Source organism: Somniosus microcephalus, chromosome 3, assembly GCF_052327205.1.
Source record: "Somniosus microcephalus isolate GS21.2 chromosome 3, FLI_Smic_1.0, whole genome shotgun sequence".
Classification (NCBI taxonomy): Eukaryota; Metazoa; Chordata; class Chondrichthyes; order Squaliformes; family Somniosidae; genus Somniosus; species Somniosus microcephalus.
In genome coordinates, this window is record NC_140989.1 from 3,325,708 (window position 1) to 3,344,297 (window position 18,590).

At 50.8% G+C, this 18,590-nt stretch overlaps 1 protein-coding gene across 1 annotated transcript in view; it reads right to left on the reverse strand.

The window, feature by feature from the left end:
- LOC147120791 (cathepsin B-like) overlaps positions 1-18,590 on the reverse strand; it is a 39,051-nt gene that overhangs the window by 2,791 nt on the left and 17,670 nt on the right. Inside the window, exon 3 of the mRNA XM_085978677.1 lies at positions 6,406-6,524. Coding sequence (XP_085834803.1) covers positions 6,406-6,524 — 119 coding nt within the window. The remainder of the gene's footprint in view (positions 1-6,405; positions 6,525-18,590) is intronic.

Here is an 18,590-nt window from a genome sequence, read left to right on the forward strand (position 1 = left end):
AGCGCAGTGGTACTGACGACAGGGGATGTGAAGTGGGGGTCATGGGGGATACACTTCTACCCAAGATTCAAATCAGACCAGGCTGATGGGTTAACACAGAAGATAGGAGCAGGAGTTGGCCATTCGGCCCCTCGAGCCTGCTCCGCCATTCAATGCGATCATGGCTGATCATCCAAGTTCAGTACCCTGTCCCTGCTTTCCCCCCATACCCCTTGATCCCTTTAGCCTTAAGAAATATATCCAACTCCTTCTTGAATATATTTAATGAATTGACCTCTACTGCCTTCTGTGGTAGAGAGTTCCACAGGTTCACCACTCTCTGGGTGAAGAAATTCCCCCTCATCTCTGTCCTAAATGGCTTACCCCTTATCCTTAGACTGTGACCCCTGGTTCTGGACTCCCCGACCATCGGGAACATCCTTCCTGCATCTAGTCTGTCCAGTCACAGAATCACAGAAACCCCACAGTGCAGATAGAGGCCATTTCGGCCCATCAAGCCTGCACCGACACATATCCCACCCGATCCCCGTAACCCCTACACCAACACATATCCCACCCTATCCCCACGTATTTAATCCCCCTAACACTAAGGGTCAATTTATCATAGCCAATCAACCTAACCCGCCGAGTCCTGTCAGAATTTTATAAGTTTCAATGTGATCCCCTCTTATTCTTCTAAACTCCAGCGAGTATAAGCCCAATCGACCCAATCTCTCCTCATACGCCATTCCTGCCATCCCAGGTATCAGCCTGGTGAATCTTCGCTGAACTCCTTCCATGGCAAGAACATCCTTCCTCAGATAAGGCGATGACAACTGCACACAATACTCAAGATGTGGTCTCACCAAGACCCTGTACAACTGCAGCAAGACATCCTTGTTCCTGTACTCAAACCCTCTCGCTACGAAGGCCAACATACCATTTGCCTTCTTAACCGCCTGCTACACCTGCACGCTTACCTTCAGCGACTGGTGCACAAGGACACCCACGTCTCGTTGCACTTCCCCTTCTCCCAATCTATTGCCATTCAGAAAATAATCTGCCTTCCTGTTTTTGACACCAAAGTGGATAACCTCACATTTATCCACGTTATATTGCATCTGCCATGCTTCTGCCCAATCACCCAACCTGTCCAAATCATACTGGAGTTTCTCGGCATCCTCCTCACAGCACACACGCCCACCCAGCTTTGTGTCGTCTGCAAACTTGGAGATATTACATCTAGTTCCCTTGTCTAGATCATTAATATATATTGTGAATAGCTGGGGTCCAAGGACCGATCCCTGCGGTACTCCAATTGTCACTGCCTGCCACTCGGAAAAAGACCCGTTTATTCCAACTCTTTGCTTTCTGTCTGCCAACCAGTTCTCTATCCAAGTCAATACCTTGCCCCCAATCCCATGTGCCTTAACTTTACACGCTAATCTCCTATGCGGAACCTTATCGAAAGCCTTCTGAAAGTCCAAATACACCACATCCACTGGTTCTCCCTTATCTATTTTACCAGTTACATCCTCAAAAAATTTCAGTAGATTAGTCAAGCACGATTTACCTTTTGTAAATCCATGTTGACTTTGTCCGATCCTGTCACTGTTTTCCAAGTGCTCTGCTATTACATCTTTTATAATGGACTCTAGCATTTTCCCCACTACCGATGTCAGGCTTACCGGTCTGTAATTCCCCGTTTTCTCTCTACCACCTTTTTTGAATAGTGGGGTAACATTAGCTACCCTCCAATCCATGGGTACTGTTCCAGATTCCATCGAATGTTGGAAGATGATCAGCAATGCATCTACTATTTCTAGGGCCACTTCCTTAAGTACCCTAGGATGTAGATTATCAGGCCCTGGGGATTTATCGACCTTCAATCCCGTCAATTTCTCTAACACCATTTCCCTACAAATACTGATTTCTTTCCGTTCCTCCCTTTCATCAGACCCTATGTTCCCCGACATCTCTGGGAGGTTATTTGTGTCCTCCTTTGTGAAGACAGAACCAAAGTATGTATTTAATTGGTCTGCCATTTCTTTGTTCCCCATTATAAATTCCCCTGATTCCGACTGCAAGAGACCTACGCTTGACTTCACCAATCTTTTTCTCTTCACATATCTATAAAAGCTTTTACAGTCAGTTTTTATGTTCCCTGCAAGCTTACTCTCACATTCTATTTTCCCCTTCTTAATTAATCCCTTTGTCCTCCTTTGTTGAATCCTAAACTGCTCCCAATCCTCAGGTTTACTGCTTTTTCTGGCCAATTTATATGTCCTCTCCTTAGATCTTATGCTATCCCTAATTTCCCTTGTTAGCCACGGTTGAGTCACCTTTTTTGTTTTATTTTTATGCCAAACTGGGATGAACAAATTCTGTAGTTCATCCATGCGGTCTTTGAATGTTTGCCATTGCCTATCCACCGTCAACCCTTTGACTGACATTCCCCAATCAACCCTACCCAACTTGCGCCTCAGACCATCGTAGTTTCCTTTATTTAAATTCAGGACCCTAGTCTGAGTCAACTACTTCATTCTCCATCTTAATGAAGAATTCTATCATATTATGATAGTTGGACCTCCTTGTCTGTCTCTCCATCCCTTTCCGTCTCTGTGTGTCTCTTTCTGTCGGTGTGTGTGGTGTGTGTGTGTGTCTCTGTCTCTGTGTCTCTCTCTGTCTCCCTCTCAGCTGGATTTGACCAACTTCGATGGATCGGTGGCGGGTCCCGGCCCCGCTGCTGACCCCAGCCCGCTGTCCAAAATGATTTTCCCCTGATTGGGCTCGTTAAGCCCGCCCAGCATGTTTGCCAGCCAATTGAAGGAAGCGGGTCTGATGACGTCATTTGATGAGGCACCATCAGCTAGTTTCCACAAAGGGACCATGCGCAAATTGATTTTGATATTTGTGCTGTCAGTGTTCGACAGCACTGAGGTGCTGCAAACACTGACAAGCACTGCACAGAGGTGCAGAGCTGCACCCAGGCTCTCCCATGACTCCCTCCACATACTTAGAGGGAGTCACAGCATTCAGGGAAGTTCTCTTCCCTTCCAATGGGCAGAAGAGACCTCCCCAGGAGATCAACGCAGCCTGGTTGCACACTGCACAGGAGGACACAAGCATGTCGTTAGGAGGATCAGGCTGCATTGGCGCAAACCTTTTAATGATCTCAGTAGATTACAAAATGTTACTGCAAAGCCACACTTGACCTCATCCTGCTTTGCCACTCATCACATCCCCATCACTCTGCCTTCCCTACCCTACTCCTGCACATCCTTACACCAACTTACCTTGCACCTCCACCCATCCCTTTCTATCCACATCCCCATCTCACTAGCCACCCCTCACACTCACCCTAGTCCAATCATACCAACTAACAACACACAAGGGTAGGTAGTGGTGTGTTTTAGCCAATGTTCATGCGAAGTTTCTGTTAATGTGCTATCAAACATTGAAATCTTTATTTTCAACACTTTCCGTTCTTGGATAGATTTGTGTGAACCTTTGGAAGTGACTTCGTGAGTTGCATTGAATGGTGAGACATAACGGTACCCCCCGCAATGGTGATGGGTGTGAAACGAATGGCTTGGGCATTGTAGGGATATTTTATGGTGTTGGTGTGGGGTGGTGCCAACCTGGCGCATCATGTGGCAGCCAGGGTGAACAGCGCCAAGTGAAGTAAATCTGGCCATGGTGAGGCCATCCCTGGCGTCCCGGGCAACAATGTGGTTGGGTGCTAATGCCCAGTGCAGCATCAGTTGATTAAGAACATAAGAAATAAGAGCAGGAGTAGGCCTTATGGCCCCTCGAGCCTGCTCCGCCATTTAATAAGATCATGGCTGATCATAAATTGCGCTGTCAAAAAAAACATTTTCCACCCGACCCGCCACCGATCACGCCTGCTAACCCCCACTGTCTCTGTCTCTCTCTGGGCTCTAAGAGTCTGATATGATCAGACTCTGGGACACTCTCAATCTTCTTCTAACTGGGCGCAGGCACACAACTAAAGAAACTACCCCCTAACTAGTTCTGGGGAATGAAGTGTGGCAAGTGCAGCATATTTCAGTGGGGAGCATTTTGGAAACAGTGATCATAATATCATCAAGTTTAGAATAGTTAGGGAAAAATCATATCAAAATATTCATCTGGAGGAGGGCTAATTTCAATGAGTTGAAAAAGGATCTGGCCCAGGTAGATTACAATCAAAAATTGGTAGGCAAAACAGTAATTGAACAATGTGAGGCCTCCAAAGAGGAGATGGTTCAGTTACAGAGTAGGCACATTCCCATGAGGGAGAAAGGTAGGGCACCAAAAGCTAGGGCTTCCTGGGTGACTAAAGATGAAACAGGAAAGGAGGCTTATGACAATTGTAAGGTTCATAATACAGTACAGAACCAAGCGGAATATAGAAAGTGCAGAGCAGAACGAAAAAAGGGAATAAGAGGGGCAAAGAGATTGAGAATAGATGATCAGATATCCTGGAAGGGAACCCGGAAGTCTTTTATAAACAGTGAGCTTTACTCTGTATCTAACCCGTGCTGTACCTGCCCTGGGAGTGTTTGATGGGACAGTGTAGAGGGAGCTTTACTCTGTATCTAACCCGTACTGTACCTGCCCTGGGAGTGTTTGATGGGACAGTGTAGAGGGAGCTTTACTCTGTATCTAACCCGTGCTGTACCTGCCCTGGGAGTGTTTGATGGGACAGTGTAGAGGGAGCTTTACTCTGTATCTAACCCGTGCTGTACCTGCCCTGGGAGTGTTTGATGGGACAGTGTAGAGGGAGCTTTACTCTGTATCTAACCCGTGCTGTACCTGCCCTGGGAGTGTTTGATGGGACAGTGTAGAGGGAGCTTTACTCTGTATCTAACACATGCTGTACCTGCCCTGGGAGTGTTTGATGGGACAGTGTAGAGGGAGCTTTACTCTGTATCTAACCTGTGCTGTACCTGCCCTGGGAGTGTTTGATGGGACAGTGTAGAGGGAGCTTTACTCTGTATCTAACCCGTGCTGTACCTGCCCTGGGAGTGTTTGATGGGACAGTGTAGAGGGAGCTTTACTCTGTATCTAACCCCTGCTGTACCTGCCCTGGGAGTGTTTGATGGGACAGTGTAGAGGGAGCTTTACTCTGTATCTAACCCGTGCTGTACCTGCCCTGGGAGTGTTTGATGGGACAGTGTAGAGGGAGCTTTACTCTGTATCTAACCCGTGCTATACCTGCCCTGGGAGTGTTTGATGGGACAGTGTAGAGGGAACATTACTCTGTATCTAACCCGTGCTGTACCTGCCCTGGGAGTGTTTGATGGGACAGTGTAGAGGGAGCTTTACTCTGTATCTAACCCGTGCTGTACCTGCCCTGGGAGTGTTTGATAGGACAGTGTAGAGGTAGCTTTACTCTGTATCTAACCCGTGCTGTACCTGCCCTGGGAGTGTTTGATAGGACAGTGTAGAGGTAGCTTTACTCTGTATCTAACCCGTGCTGTACCAGCCCTGGGAGTGTTTGATGGGACAGTGTAGAGGGAGCTTTACTCTGTATCTAACCCGTGCTGTACCTGATGTGTGAGTAAGCTGTGTCCATTCTAGAAGGGAGCTTTACTCTGTATCTAACCCGTGCTGTACCTGCCCTGGGAGTGTTTGATGGGACAGTGTAGAGGGAGCTTTACTCTGTATCTAACCCCTGCTGTACCTGCCCTGGGAGTGTTTGATGGGACAGTGTAGAGGGAGCTTTACTCTGTATCTAACCCGTGCTGTACCTGCCCTGGGAGTGTTTGATGGGACAGTGTAGAGGGAGCTTTACTCTGTATCTAACCCGTGCTATACCTGCCCTGGGAGTGTTTGATGGGACAGTGTAGAGGGAACATTACTCTGTATCTAACCCGTGCTGTACCTGCCCTGGGAGTGTTTGATGGGACAGTGTAGAGGGAGCTTTACTCTGTGTCTAACCCGTGCTGTACCTGCCCTGGGAGTGTTTGATGGGACAGTGTAGAGGGAGCTTTACTCTGTATCTAACCCGTGCTGTACCTGCCCTGGGAGTGTTTGATAGGACAGTGTAGAGGTAGCTTTACTCTGTATCTAACCCGTGCTGTACCTGCCCTGGGAGTGTTTGATAGGACAGTGTAGAGGTAGCTTTACTCTGTATCTAACCCGTGCTGTACCAGCCCTGGGAGTGTTTGATGGGACAGTGTAGAGGGAGCTTTACTCTGTATCTAACCCGTGCTGTACCTGATGTGTGAGTAAGCTGTGTCCATTCTAGAAGTCTGTTCCCAATCTCCAGACTACTGTTGCAATTTTGTAACAGCACAGACACATGAATGGCTAGAAAGATCTTTATTCCTACAATAGCCGCAACCCCCTGCACTCTGTGTGGTGGCGGTCCATCTGCCCTCACAACCACTTTCACACTCATTGTACAGAAGCACTTACCCATTCCCGCATTCCAGTTTACAGCAGCTCAGGAGGTCCTCGGCCGAGATCTCAGCATGGACTTGGCCTTTGGAATGGATACAGGTCCTGTCTGACATTGCTTCCACTGCACCGAAGGCCTGGGGAGTAGAGCAAGCATCTAGTCAGTAACTCCACCCAATGAGGACCAACCTCACCAAACACAGGACCATTCAGCCCCTCGAGCCTGTTCCACCATTCAATAAGATCCGGGCTGATCTGTATCCTAACTCCAGCCACCTGCTTTGGCTCCTTACCCCTTAATACCCTTGGCTAGCAAGAATCTATTGATTTTAGATTTAAAATTATTAATTGAGCTAGCATCTACTGCTTTCTGCGGGAGAGAGTTCCACACTTCTACCAGCCTTTGTGTGAGGAAGTGTTTCCTAACTTAACTCCTGAATGGCCTGGCTCTGATTTTAAAGTTATGTCCCCTTGTGCCAGACTCCACCACCAGCAGAAAAAGTTTCTCTCAATCACCTGATCAATTCCATTCAGGATCCTGAAAGCCTCAATCAAATCACCCATTAACCTTCTATATTCCAGGGACTACAAGCCTAGTTCATGTAATCTTTCCTCATAATTTAACCCTTGGAGTCCTGGTAACATTCTGGTCGATCTGTGTTGCAGTTCTTCCAAGGCCAGTAGATCCTTTCTAAGGTGCAGTGCCCAGAGCTGCTCACAGTGCCCAGAGCTGCTCACAGTGCCCAGAGCTGCTCACAGTGCCCAGAGCTGCTCACAGTGCCCAGAGCTGCTCACAGTGCCCAGAGCTGCTCACAGTGCCCAGAGCTGCTCACAGTGCCCAGAGCTGCTCACAGTGCCCAGAGCTGCTCACAGTGCCCAGAGCTGCTCACAGTGCCCAGAGCTGCTCACAGTGCCCAGAGCTGCTCACAGTGTCCAGAGCTGCTCACAGTGCCCAGAGCTGCTCACAGTGCCCAGAGCTGCTCAGAGTGCCCAGAGCTGCTCACAGTGTCCAGAGCTGCTCAGTGTCCAGAGCTACTCACAGTGTCCAGAGCTGCTCACAGTGTCCAGAGCTGCTCACAGTGTCCAGAGCTGCTCACAGTGTCCAGAGCTGCTCACAGTGCCCAGAGCTGCTCACAGTGCCCAGAGCTGCTCACAGTGCCCAGAGCTGCTCACAGTGTCCAGAGCTGCTCACAGTGCCCAGAGCTGCTCACAGTGTCCAGAGCTGCTCACAGTGCCCAGAGCTGCTCACAGTGCCCAGAGCTGCTCACAGTGCCCAGAGCTGCTCACAGTGCCCAGAGCTGCTCACAGTGCCCAGATGTGGTCTAACCAAGGCTTTGTATCGCTGCAGCAAAACCGCCTCCCCTGTATATTCTAGCCCTCTATATAAAGTTATAAAGGCTAACATTCCATTAGCATTATTGATTATTTTTTGTACCTGACCACTACTAACCCCAACTCAATCCAACCGGGGCTGCAAATCCCCTCGATCAGCACCAATATAACCTGCCCAGGAGGCTCTTAAGAACATAAGAATTAGGAGCAGGTGTAGGCCATACAGCCCCTTGAGCCTGCTCTGCCGTTCAGTAAGATCATGGCTGATCTTCGACCTCAGCTCCACTTTCCTGCCCGATCCCCATATCCCTTGATTCCCCTAGAGTCCAAAATCTATCAATCTCACCCTTGAATATACTCAAAGACTCAGCATTCACAGCCGTATGGGGCAGAGAATTCCAAAGATTCACAACCCTCTGAGTGAAGAAATTCCTCCTCATCTCAGTCTTAAATGGTTGACCCCTTATCCTGAGACTATGCCCCCTAGTTCTAGACTCTCCAGCCAGGGGTAACAACTCTCAGCATCTACCCTGTCAATCCCCCTCAGAATCTTATATGTTTCAATGAGTTCACCTCTCATTCTCACAATCTACCCAATCTCTCTTCATAGGACATCCCTCTCATCCCAGGAATCAATCTAGTGAACATTGCACTGTCTCTAAGGCAAGTATGTCCTTACTCAGTTAAGGAGACCATAACTGTGCCCAGTACTCCAGGTGTGGTCTCACCAAGGCCCTGTACAATTGGAGCAAGACTTCCTTACTCTCATACTCCAACCCTCTTAAATAAAGGCCAACAGGCCATTTGCCTTCCTAATTGCTTGCTGTTCCTACATGCTAGCTCTCTGTGTTTCCTGTACGAGGACACCTAAATCTCTCTGAACGCCAATTTTTAATCATTTTGTTTGTTAGTGCTGTGGGGGTTGGGAACCTGAGCAGGGAGACAAAGGAAAGGGAAACAAGGATAGAAGCAAAAGACAGGAAGGAGAATAACAAAGGTGGCAATCGGAGAAATCAAGGCCTAGAAATTCAGTAAGGCGCTGCCAGCTTTGCGGCCAGTTACCGCCCAAAGAGGGCTTCTGCGCCAATAGAGGAGTTTGCGCTGATATTCAGCGCAGCGGTAATGGCGGCAGTAGCCGTTAGCGCTGCGCCGGCACCGATGACATCATCAGTGTGCGCAGTGCCCCGCTACCGCCCCGCTACTGGCCCGATCCCCATATTGAGTTGCGGCCGCCTCTTCCGCAGCGGCCGCAAACAGCGATCAGAAAACGGGGCCATACTGTAGCCTTAGTGGGGCGCTTTAAGGTGGAGGTGCGGCCGGCTGCTTTTTCGGCGGCCGCCTGCCCGCACCTCCTTCCCCGGCCTCCTCCACCCCCCCCCCGCCGCGGCATTGCCGGCTGCTTTCCGCGAACCCGGCACTTTTCCGTGGTGCCGGGCTCATTTGCCGGCACTATCCAGCGGCGATCTCCCCGTTGCAGGCACCTCCCCCTTAAGAGAAGGAGGAGGCCTGCAGTACCGCAGCCTGCCGCTCCGCAGCGGGTGGCGCAGCGGCGCCTAGAGCGCTGAAATTCAGTTTCAGCGCCCCAAGCGGGGGCGGCCACACCCTGGAACAGCGCCCGGTTCCGACTTGGGGCGCAAAAACTGAATATCTGACGTTCGCAACTGGCTCCGCGCTCAGCGCTAACTTTTGGGCGCACGCCAGCTGGCGGGCCCAAAGTGAATTTCTAGGCCCAAGGGTTTAAAACAAACATGGCCACAGTAAATAATAATTCTAAAAGGTCTAAGAGCGTTAAAAAAACAAGCCTGAAGGCTTTGTGTCTTAATGCAAGGAGCATTCGTAATAAGGTGGATGAATTAGCAGCGCAAATAGAGGTAAATGAATATGGTATGATTGGGATTACGGAAACATGGCTCCAGGGGGACCAAGGCTGGGAACTCAACATCCAGGGGTATTCAATATTCAGGAAAGATAGGCAAAAAGGAAAAGGAGGTGGGGTAGCATTGCTGGTTAAAGAGGGGATTAACACAATTGTAAGGAAAGATATTGGCTCTGATGATGTGGAATCTGTATGGGTAGAACTGAGAAATACCAAGGGGCAGAAAACGTTAGTGGGAGTGGTATACAGACCTCCAAACAGTAATGCAGAGGTTGGGGATGGCATTAAAAGGGAAATTAGAGAAGCGTGCAATAAGGGCACAGCAGTCATCATGGGTGACTTTAATCTACATATAGATTGGGCTAACCAAATTAGTAACAATACTGTGGAGGAGGAATTCCTGGAGTGTATACGGGATGGTTTCCTGGACCAATATGTCGAGGAACCAACTAGGGATCAGGCCATCTTAGACTGGGTATTATGCAATGAGAAAGGATTTATTAGCAATCTTGTTGTGTGAGGCCCCTTGGGTCAGAGCGATCATAATATGATCGAATTCTTCATTAAGATGGAGAGGAAGTAGTTGACTCAGAGACTAAGGTCCTGAATTTAAATAAAGGGAACTATGATGGTATGAGACGCGAGTTGGGTAGGATGGATTGGGTAATGTCACTCAAAGGGTTGACGCTGGATAGGCAATGGCAAACATTCAAAGATCACATGGATGAACTACAGAATTTGTTTATTCCAGTTTGCCATAAAAATAAATCAAAAAAGGTGACTCAACCGTGGCTAACAAGGGAAATTAGGGATAACATAAGATCCAAGGAGAGGACATATAAATAGGCCAAAAAAAGCAGCAAACCTGAGGATTGGGAGCAGTTTAGGATTCAGCAAAGGGGGACAAAGGGATTAATTAAGAGGGGGGAAATAGATTATGAAAATAAGCTTGCAGGGAACATAAAAACTGACTGTAAAAGCTTTTATAGATATGTGAAGAGAAAAAGATTGGTGAAGTCAAGCGTAGGTCCCTTACAGTCAGAATCAGGGGAATTTATAATGGGGAACAAAGAAATGGCAGACCAACTAAATTCATACTTTGGTTCTGTCTTCACAAAGGAGGACACAAATAACCTCCCAGAGATGTCGGGGAACATAGGATCTGATGAAAGGGAGGAACTGAAAGAAATCAGTATTTGTAGGGAAATGGTGTTGGGGAAGTTGACGGGATTGAAGGCCGATAAATCCCCAGGGCCTGATAATCTACATCCTAGGGTACTTAAGGAAGTGGCCCTAGAAAAAGTAGATGTATTGCTGATCATCTTCCAGAACTCGATAGACTCTGGAACAGTTCCCATGGATTGAAGGGTAGCTAATGTTACCCCACTATTCAAAAAAGGTGGTAGAGAAAAAGCGGGGAATTATAGACCGGTAAGCCTGACATCGGTAGTGGGGAAAATGCTAGAGTCCATTATAAATCAAATCAAAATCAAATCAACTTTTATTGTCATTGTTAGTGCACAAGTGCAGTACAACGAAATGTAGGCTTGCGGCTCCCGAGAGTGTACACTTGGAAAGCAGTGACAGGATCGGACAAAGTCAACATGGATTTACAAAAGGTAAATCGTGCTTGACTAATCTACTGAAATTTTTTGAGGATGTAACTGGTAAAATAGACAAGGGAGAACCAGTGGATGTGGTGTATTTGGACTTTCAGAAGGCTTTCGATAAGGTCCCGCATAAGAGATTAGCGTGTAAAGTTAAGGCACATGGGATTGGGGGCAAGGTATTGACTTGGATAGACAACTGGTTGGCGGACAGAAAGCAAAGTGTTGGAATAAACGGGTCTTTATCCAAATGGCAGGCAGTGACTAGTGGGGTACCGCAGGGCTCGGTCCTTGGACCCCAGCTATTCACAATATATATTAATGATCTAGACAAGGGAACTAGATGTAATATCTCCAAATTTGCAGACGACACAAAGCTGGGTGGGCGTGTGTGCTGTGAGGAGGATGCCGAGAAACTCCAGTATGATTTGGACAGGTTGGGTGATTGGGCAGAAGCATGGCAGATGCAATATAACGTGGATAAATGTGAGGTTATCCACTTTGGTGGCAAAAACAGGAAGGCAGATTATTATTTGAATGGCAATAGATTGGGAGAAGGGGAAGTGCAAAGAGACCTGGGTGTTCTTGTGCACCAGTCGCTGAAGGTAAGCATGCAGGTGCAGCAGGCAGTTAAGAAGGCAAATGGTATGTTGGCCTTCGTAGCAAGAGGGTTCGAGTACAGGAACAAGGATGTCTTGCTGCAGTTGTACAGGGCCTTGGTGAGACCGCACCTTGAGTATTGTGTGCAGTTTTGGTCACCTTATCTGAGGAAGGATGTTCTTGCCATGGAAGGAGTGCAGCGAAGATTCACCAGGCTAATACCTGGGATGGCAGGAATGACGTACGAAGAGAGATTGGGTCAATTGGGCTTGTACTGACTGGAGCTAAAAGATTGAGAGGGGATCTCATCGACACCTATAAAATTCTGATAGGCCTGGACAGACTAGATGCAGGAAGGAGGTTCCCGATGGCCGGGGAGTCCAGAACCAGGGGTCACAGTTTAAGGATAAGGGGTAAGCCATTTAGGACAGAGATGAGGAGGAATTTCTTCACCCAGAGAGTGGTGAACCTGTGGAATTCTCTACCACAGAAGGCAGTGGAGGCCAATTCATTAAATATATTCAAGAAGGAGTTGGATATATTTCTTAAGGCTAAAGGGATCAAGGGATATGGGGAGAAAGCAGGGACAGGGTACTGAATTTGGATGATCAGCCATGATCTCATTGAATGGCGGAGCAGGCTCGAGGGGCCGAATGGCCTACTCCTGCTCCTATCCTCTATGTTTCTATGTTTCTATGTATGTTTCTATTTCTCACCATTTAAAAAATATTCTGTTTTTCTATTCTTCCTACAAAAGTGAATAACCTCAAATTTCCCCACATTATACTCCATCTGCCGCCTTCTTGCCCAGACACTTAGCCTGTCTATATCCCTTTGCAGGCTCTTAGCATGCTCCCCACAGCTTACTGTCCCACCAACGTTTCTATCGTCAGCAAACTTGGATACATTACACTTGGTCCCCTCATCTAAGTCATTAATTGTAAATAGCTGAGGCCACAACACTGATCCTTGTGGCACCCCACTAGTTACAGCCTGCCAACCTGAAAATGACCCGTTTATCACGACTCTGTTTTCTGTCTGTTAACCAATCCTCTATCCATGCTACTATATTACCCACAACCCCATGAGCCCTTATCTTGCGTAACAACCTTTTAAATGGCACCTTATCAAATGCCTTTTGTCACAGAGTCATACCGCACAGAAAGAGGCCCTTCGGCCCATCGTGTCCGCGCCAGCCCTGTCTATTCTAATCTCATTTTCCAGCACTTGGTCCGTAGCCTTGTATGCTATGGCATTTCAAATGCTCATCTAAATGCTTCTTGAATGTTGTGAGGGTTCCTGCCTCTACCACCCTTTCAGGCAGTGAGTTCCAGATTCCAACCACCATCTGGGTGAAAAGGTTTTTCCTCAAATCCCCTCTAAACCTCCTGCCCCTTACCTTGAAACTATGCCCCCTGGTTAATGACCCCTTTACTAAGGGGAAAAGTTCCTTTCTATCTACCCTATCTATGCCCCTCATAATTTTGTACACCTCAATCAGGTCCCACCTCAGCCTTCTCTGCTGCAAGGAAAACAACCCCAGCCTGTCCAGTCTCTCTTCATAGCTGAAGCACTCCAGCCCAGGTAACATCCTGGTGAATCTCCTCTGCACCCTCTCCAATGCAATCACATCCTTCCTATAGTGTGGCGATCAGAACTGCACACAGTATTCCAGCTGTGGCCTAACTAGTGTTTTGTACAGCTCCATCATAACCTCCCTGCTCTTATATTCTATGCCTCGGCTAATGAAGGCAAGTATCCCATATGCCTTTTTAATCACCTTATCTACCTGTCCTGCTGCCTTCAGGGATCTATGTACATGCACACCAAGGTCCCTCTGATCCTCTGTCCTTCCTAGGGACCTACCATTCATTGTGTATTCCCTTGCCTTGTTAGTCCTCCCAAAATGCATCACCTCACACTTTTCAGGGTTAAATTCCATTTGCCACTGTTCTGCCCATCTGACCAACTCGTCTATATCGTCCTGTAGCCTGTGGCTTCCCTCCTCGCTATTTACCACCCCACCAATTTTCATGTCAACTGCAAACTTACTGATCATGCCTCCTACATTCATATCTAAATCATTAATGGCCAGAGAGGTTGTGTCGATTGGGCTTATACTCACTGGAGTTTAGAAGATTGAGAGGGGATCTCATCGAAACCTATAAAATTCTGTCAGGCCTGGACAGACTAGATGCAGGAAGGATGTTCCCGATGGTCGGGGAGTCCAGAACCAGGGGTCATAGTCTAAGGATAAGGGGTAAGCCATTTAGGACTGAGATGAGGAGGAATTTCTTCACCCAGAGAGTGGTGAACCTGTGGAATTCTCTGCCACAGAAGGCGGTGGAGGCCAGTTCATTAAATATATTCAAGCAAGCGTTGGATATATTTCTTAAGGCTAAAGGGATCAAGGGATATGGGGAGAAGGCAGGGACAGGGTACTGAATTTGGATGATCAGCCATGATCTCATTGAATGGCGGAGCAGGCTCGAAGGGCCGAATGGCCTACTCCTGCTCCTGTCTTCTATGTTTCTATGTGTCTTCTGCCACATGTTATTTCTTATCTCCACCCATACGGATTCAACTTCCTGATCTTCCGAGCCAAGATCCTTTCTCACTTCTGTACTTACATCATGCTTTATTATCAGGGGTACACCCACCCCCTCCTTTTCCATTCTGCCTGTGTTTTTGAAGTGTCAAGTACCCTGGAATATCTAGTTCCCAACCTTGGTCACCTTGCAACTATGTCCCTGTAATGGCTATTCGACCAAAGTCATTTATCTCTATATAAATGTGGGTCCTGTGCTCCCTTCAGGAGACGTTCCCAAAGGAAGACAAACTCGACAGCAACCAACTCCCCCTCCCGCCACACCCCCTCCCCCCGACTCTGTGAACCTTACCCCCAACTCCGGTTTGGCGAGTTTAATGCTTGTCTGCTGCCCACAGAGAGAGCACTGTGCCCAGAGAGAGCACTGTGCCCAGAGAGAGCACTGTGCCCAGAGAGAGAGCACTGTGCCCAGAGAGAGAGCACTGTGCCCAGAGAGAGAGCACTGTGCCCAGAGAGAGCACTGTGCCCAGAGAGAGAGCACTGTGCCCAGAGAGAGAGCACTGTGCCCAGAGAGAGAGCACTGTGCCCAGAGAGAGAGCACTGTGCCCAGGGAGAGAGCACTGTGCCCAGAGAGAGCACTGTGCCCAGAGAGAGAGCACTGTGCCCAGAGAGAGCACTGTGCCCAGAGAGAGCACTGTGCCCAGGGAGAGAGCACTGTGCCCAGGGAGAGAGCACTGTGCCCAGAGAGAGAGCACTGTGCCCAGGGAGAGAGCACTGTGCCCAGAGAGAGCACTGTGCCCAGAGAGAGCACTGTGCCCAGAGAGAGCACTGTGCCCAGAGAGAGAGCACTGTGCCCAGAGAGAGAGCACTGTGCCCAGAGAGAGAGCACTGTGTCCAGAGAGAGAGCACTGTGCCCAGAGAGAGAGCACTGTGCCCAGAGAGAGAGCACTGTGCCCAGGGAGAGAGCACTGTGCCCAGAGAGAGCACTGTGCCCAGAGAGAGCACTGTGCCCAGGGAGAGAGCACTGTGCCCAAAGAGAGAGCACTGTGCCCAGAGAGAGAGCACTGTGCCCAGGGAGAGAGCACTGTGCCCAAAGAGAGCACTGTGCCCAGAGAGAGAGCACTGTGCCCAGAGAGAGAGCACTGTGCCCAGAGAGAGAGCACTGTGCCCAGGGAGAGAGCACTGTGCCGAGAGGGAGAGCACTGTGCCCAGGGAGAGAGCACTGTGCCCAGAGAGAGAGCACTGTGCCCAGAGAGAGCACTGTGCCCAGGGAGAACACTGTGCCCAGGGAGAGAGCACTGTGCCCAGAGAGAGAGCACTGTGCCCAGAGAGAGAGCACTGTGCCCAGAGAGAGAGCACTGTGCCCAGAGAGAGAGCACTGTGCCCAGAGAGAGAGCACTGTGCCCAGAGAGAGAGCACTGTGCCCAGAGAGAGAGCGCTGTGCCCAGGGAGAGAGCACTGTGCCCAGAGAGAGAGCACTGTGCCCAGAGCGAGCACTGTGTCCAGAGAGAGAGCACTGTGCCCAGAGAGAGAGCACTGTGCCCAGAGAGAGAGCACTGCGCCCAGAGAGAGAGCACTGTGCCCAGGGAGAGAGCACTGTGCCCAGAGAGAGAGCACTGTGCCCAGAGAGAGAGCACTGTGCCCAGAGACAGAGCACTGTGCACAGAGAGAGCACTGTGCCCAGAGAGAGAGCACTGTGCCCAGGGAGAGAGCACTGTGGCCAGAGAGAGAGCACTGTGCCCAGGGAGACAGCACTGTGCCCAGGGAGAGAGCACTGTGCCCAGGGAGAGAGCACTGTGCCCAGGGAGAGACCACTGTGCCCAGAGAGAGAGCACTGTGCCCAGAGAGAGAGCACTGTGCCCAGAGAGAGAGCACTGTGCCCAGAGAGAGCACTGTGCCCAGAGAGAGAGCACTGTGCCCAGAGAGAGAGCACTGTGCTCAGAGAGAGCGCTGTGCCCAGGGAGAGCACTGTGCCCAGGGAGAGAGCACTGTACCCAGAGAGAGAGCACTGTGCCCAGAGAGAGAGCACTGTGCCCAGGGAGAGAGCACTGTGCCCAGAGAGAGAGCACTGTGCCCAGAGAGAGCACTGTGCCCAGAGAGAGCACTGTGCCCAGGGAGAGAGCACTGTGCCCAGAGAGAGCACTGTGCCCAGGGAGAGAGCACTGTGCCCAGAGAGAGGACTGTGCCCAGAGAGAGAGCACTGTGCCCAGAGAGAGAGCACTGTGCCCAGGGAGAGAGCACTGTGCCCAGAGAGAGCACTGTGCCCAGAGAGAGCACTGTGCCCAGGGAGAGAGCACTGTGCCCAGAGAGAGAGCACTGTGCCCAGGGAGAGAGCACTGTGCCCAGAGAGAGAGCACTGTGCCCAGAGAGAGAGCACTGTGCCCAGAGAGAGAGCACTGTGCCCAGAAAGAGCACTGTGCCCAGAGAGAGCACTGTGCCCAGGGAGAGAGCACTGTGCCCAGGGAGAGAGCACTGTGCCCAGAGAGAGAGCACTGTGCCCAGAGAGAGAGCACTGTGCCCAGAGAGAGCACTGAGCCCAGAGAGAGCACTGTGCCCAGGGAGAGAGCACTGTGCCCAGGGAGAGAGCACTGTGCCCAGGGAGAGAGCACTGTGCCCAGGGAGAGAGCACTGTGCCCAGGGAGAGAGCACTGTGCCCAGAGAGAGAGCACTGTGCCCAGGGAGAGAGCACTGTGCCCAGAGAGAGAGCACTGTGCCCAGGGAGAGAGCACTGTGCCCAGGGAGAGAGCACTGTGCCCAGGGAGAGAGCACTGTGCCCAGAGAGAGCACTGTGCCCAGGGAGAGAGCACTGTGCCCAGAGAGAGCACTGTGCCCAGAGAGAGCACTGTGCCCAGGGAGAGAGCACTGTGCCCAGGGAGAACACTGTGCCCAGAGAGAGAGCACTGTGCCCAGAGAGAGAGCACAGTGCCCAGAGAGAGCACTGTGCCCAGGGAGAGAGCACTGTGCCCAGGGAGAGAGCACTGTGCCCAGAGAGAGAGCACAGTGCCCAGAGAGAGAGCACTGTGCCCAGAGAGAGCACTGTGCCCAGGAAGAGAGCACTGTGCCCAGGGAGAGAGCACTGTGCCCAGAGAGAGCACTGTGCCCAGAGAGAGCACTGTGCCCAGGGAGAGAGCACTGTGCCCAGGGAGAACACTGTGCCCAGAGAGAGAGCACTGTGCCCAGAGAGAGAGCACAGTGCCCAGAGAGAGCACTGTGCCCAGGGAGAGAGCACTGTGCCCAGGGAGAGAGCACTGTGCCCAGAGAGAGAGCACAGTGCCCAGAGAGAGAGCACTGTGCCCAGAGAGAGCACTGTGCCCAGGAAGAGAGCACTGTGCCCAGGGAGAGAGCACTGTGCCCAGAGAGAGAGCACTGTGCCCAGAGAGAGCACTGTGCCCAGGGAGAGAGCACTGTGCCCAGGCAGAGAGCACTGTGCCCAGGGAGAGAGCACTGTGCCCCGAGAGAGAGCACTGTGCCCAGAGAGAGCACTGTGCCCAGAGAGAGAGCACTGTGCCCAGAGAGAGAGCACTGTGCCCAGAGAGAGCACTGTGCCCAGAGAGAGAGCACTGTGCCCAGGGAGAGAGCACAGTGCCCAGAGAGAGAGCACTGTGCCCAGGAAGAGAGCACTGTGCCCAGGGAGAGAGCACTGTGCCCAGAGAGAGCACTGTGCCCAGAGAGAGCACTGTGCCCAGGGAGAGAGCACTGTGCCCAGGGAGAACACTGTGCCCAGAGAGAGAGCACTGTGCCCAGAGAGAGAGCACAGTGCCCAGAGAGAGCACTGTGCCCAGGGAGAGAGCACTGTGCCCAGGGAGAGAGCACTGTGCCCAGAGAGAGAGCACAGTGCCCAGAGAGAGAGCACTGTGCCCAGAGAGAGCACTGTGCCCAGGAAGAGAGCACTGTGCCCAGGGAGAGAGCACTGTGCCCAGAGAGAGAGCACTGTGCCCAGAGAGAGCACTGTGCCCAGGGAGAGAGCACTGTGCCCAGGCAGAGAGCACTGTGCCCAGGGAGAGAGCACTGTGCCCCGAGAGAGAGCACTGTGCCCAGAGAGAGCACTGTGCCCAGAGAGAGAGCACTGTGCCCAGAGAGAGAGCACTGTGCCCAGAGAGAGCACTGTGCCCAGAGAGAGAGCACTGTGCCCAGGGAGAGAGCACAGTGCCCAGAGAGAGAGCACTGTGCCCAGGGAGAGCTCTGTGCCCAGAGAGAGAGCACTGTGCCCAGGGAGAGAGCACTGTGCCCAGGGAGAGAG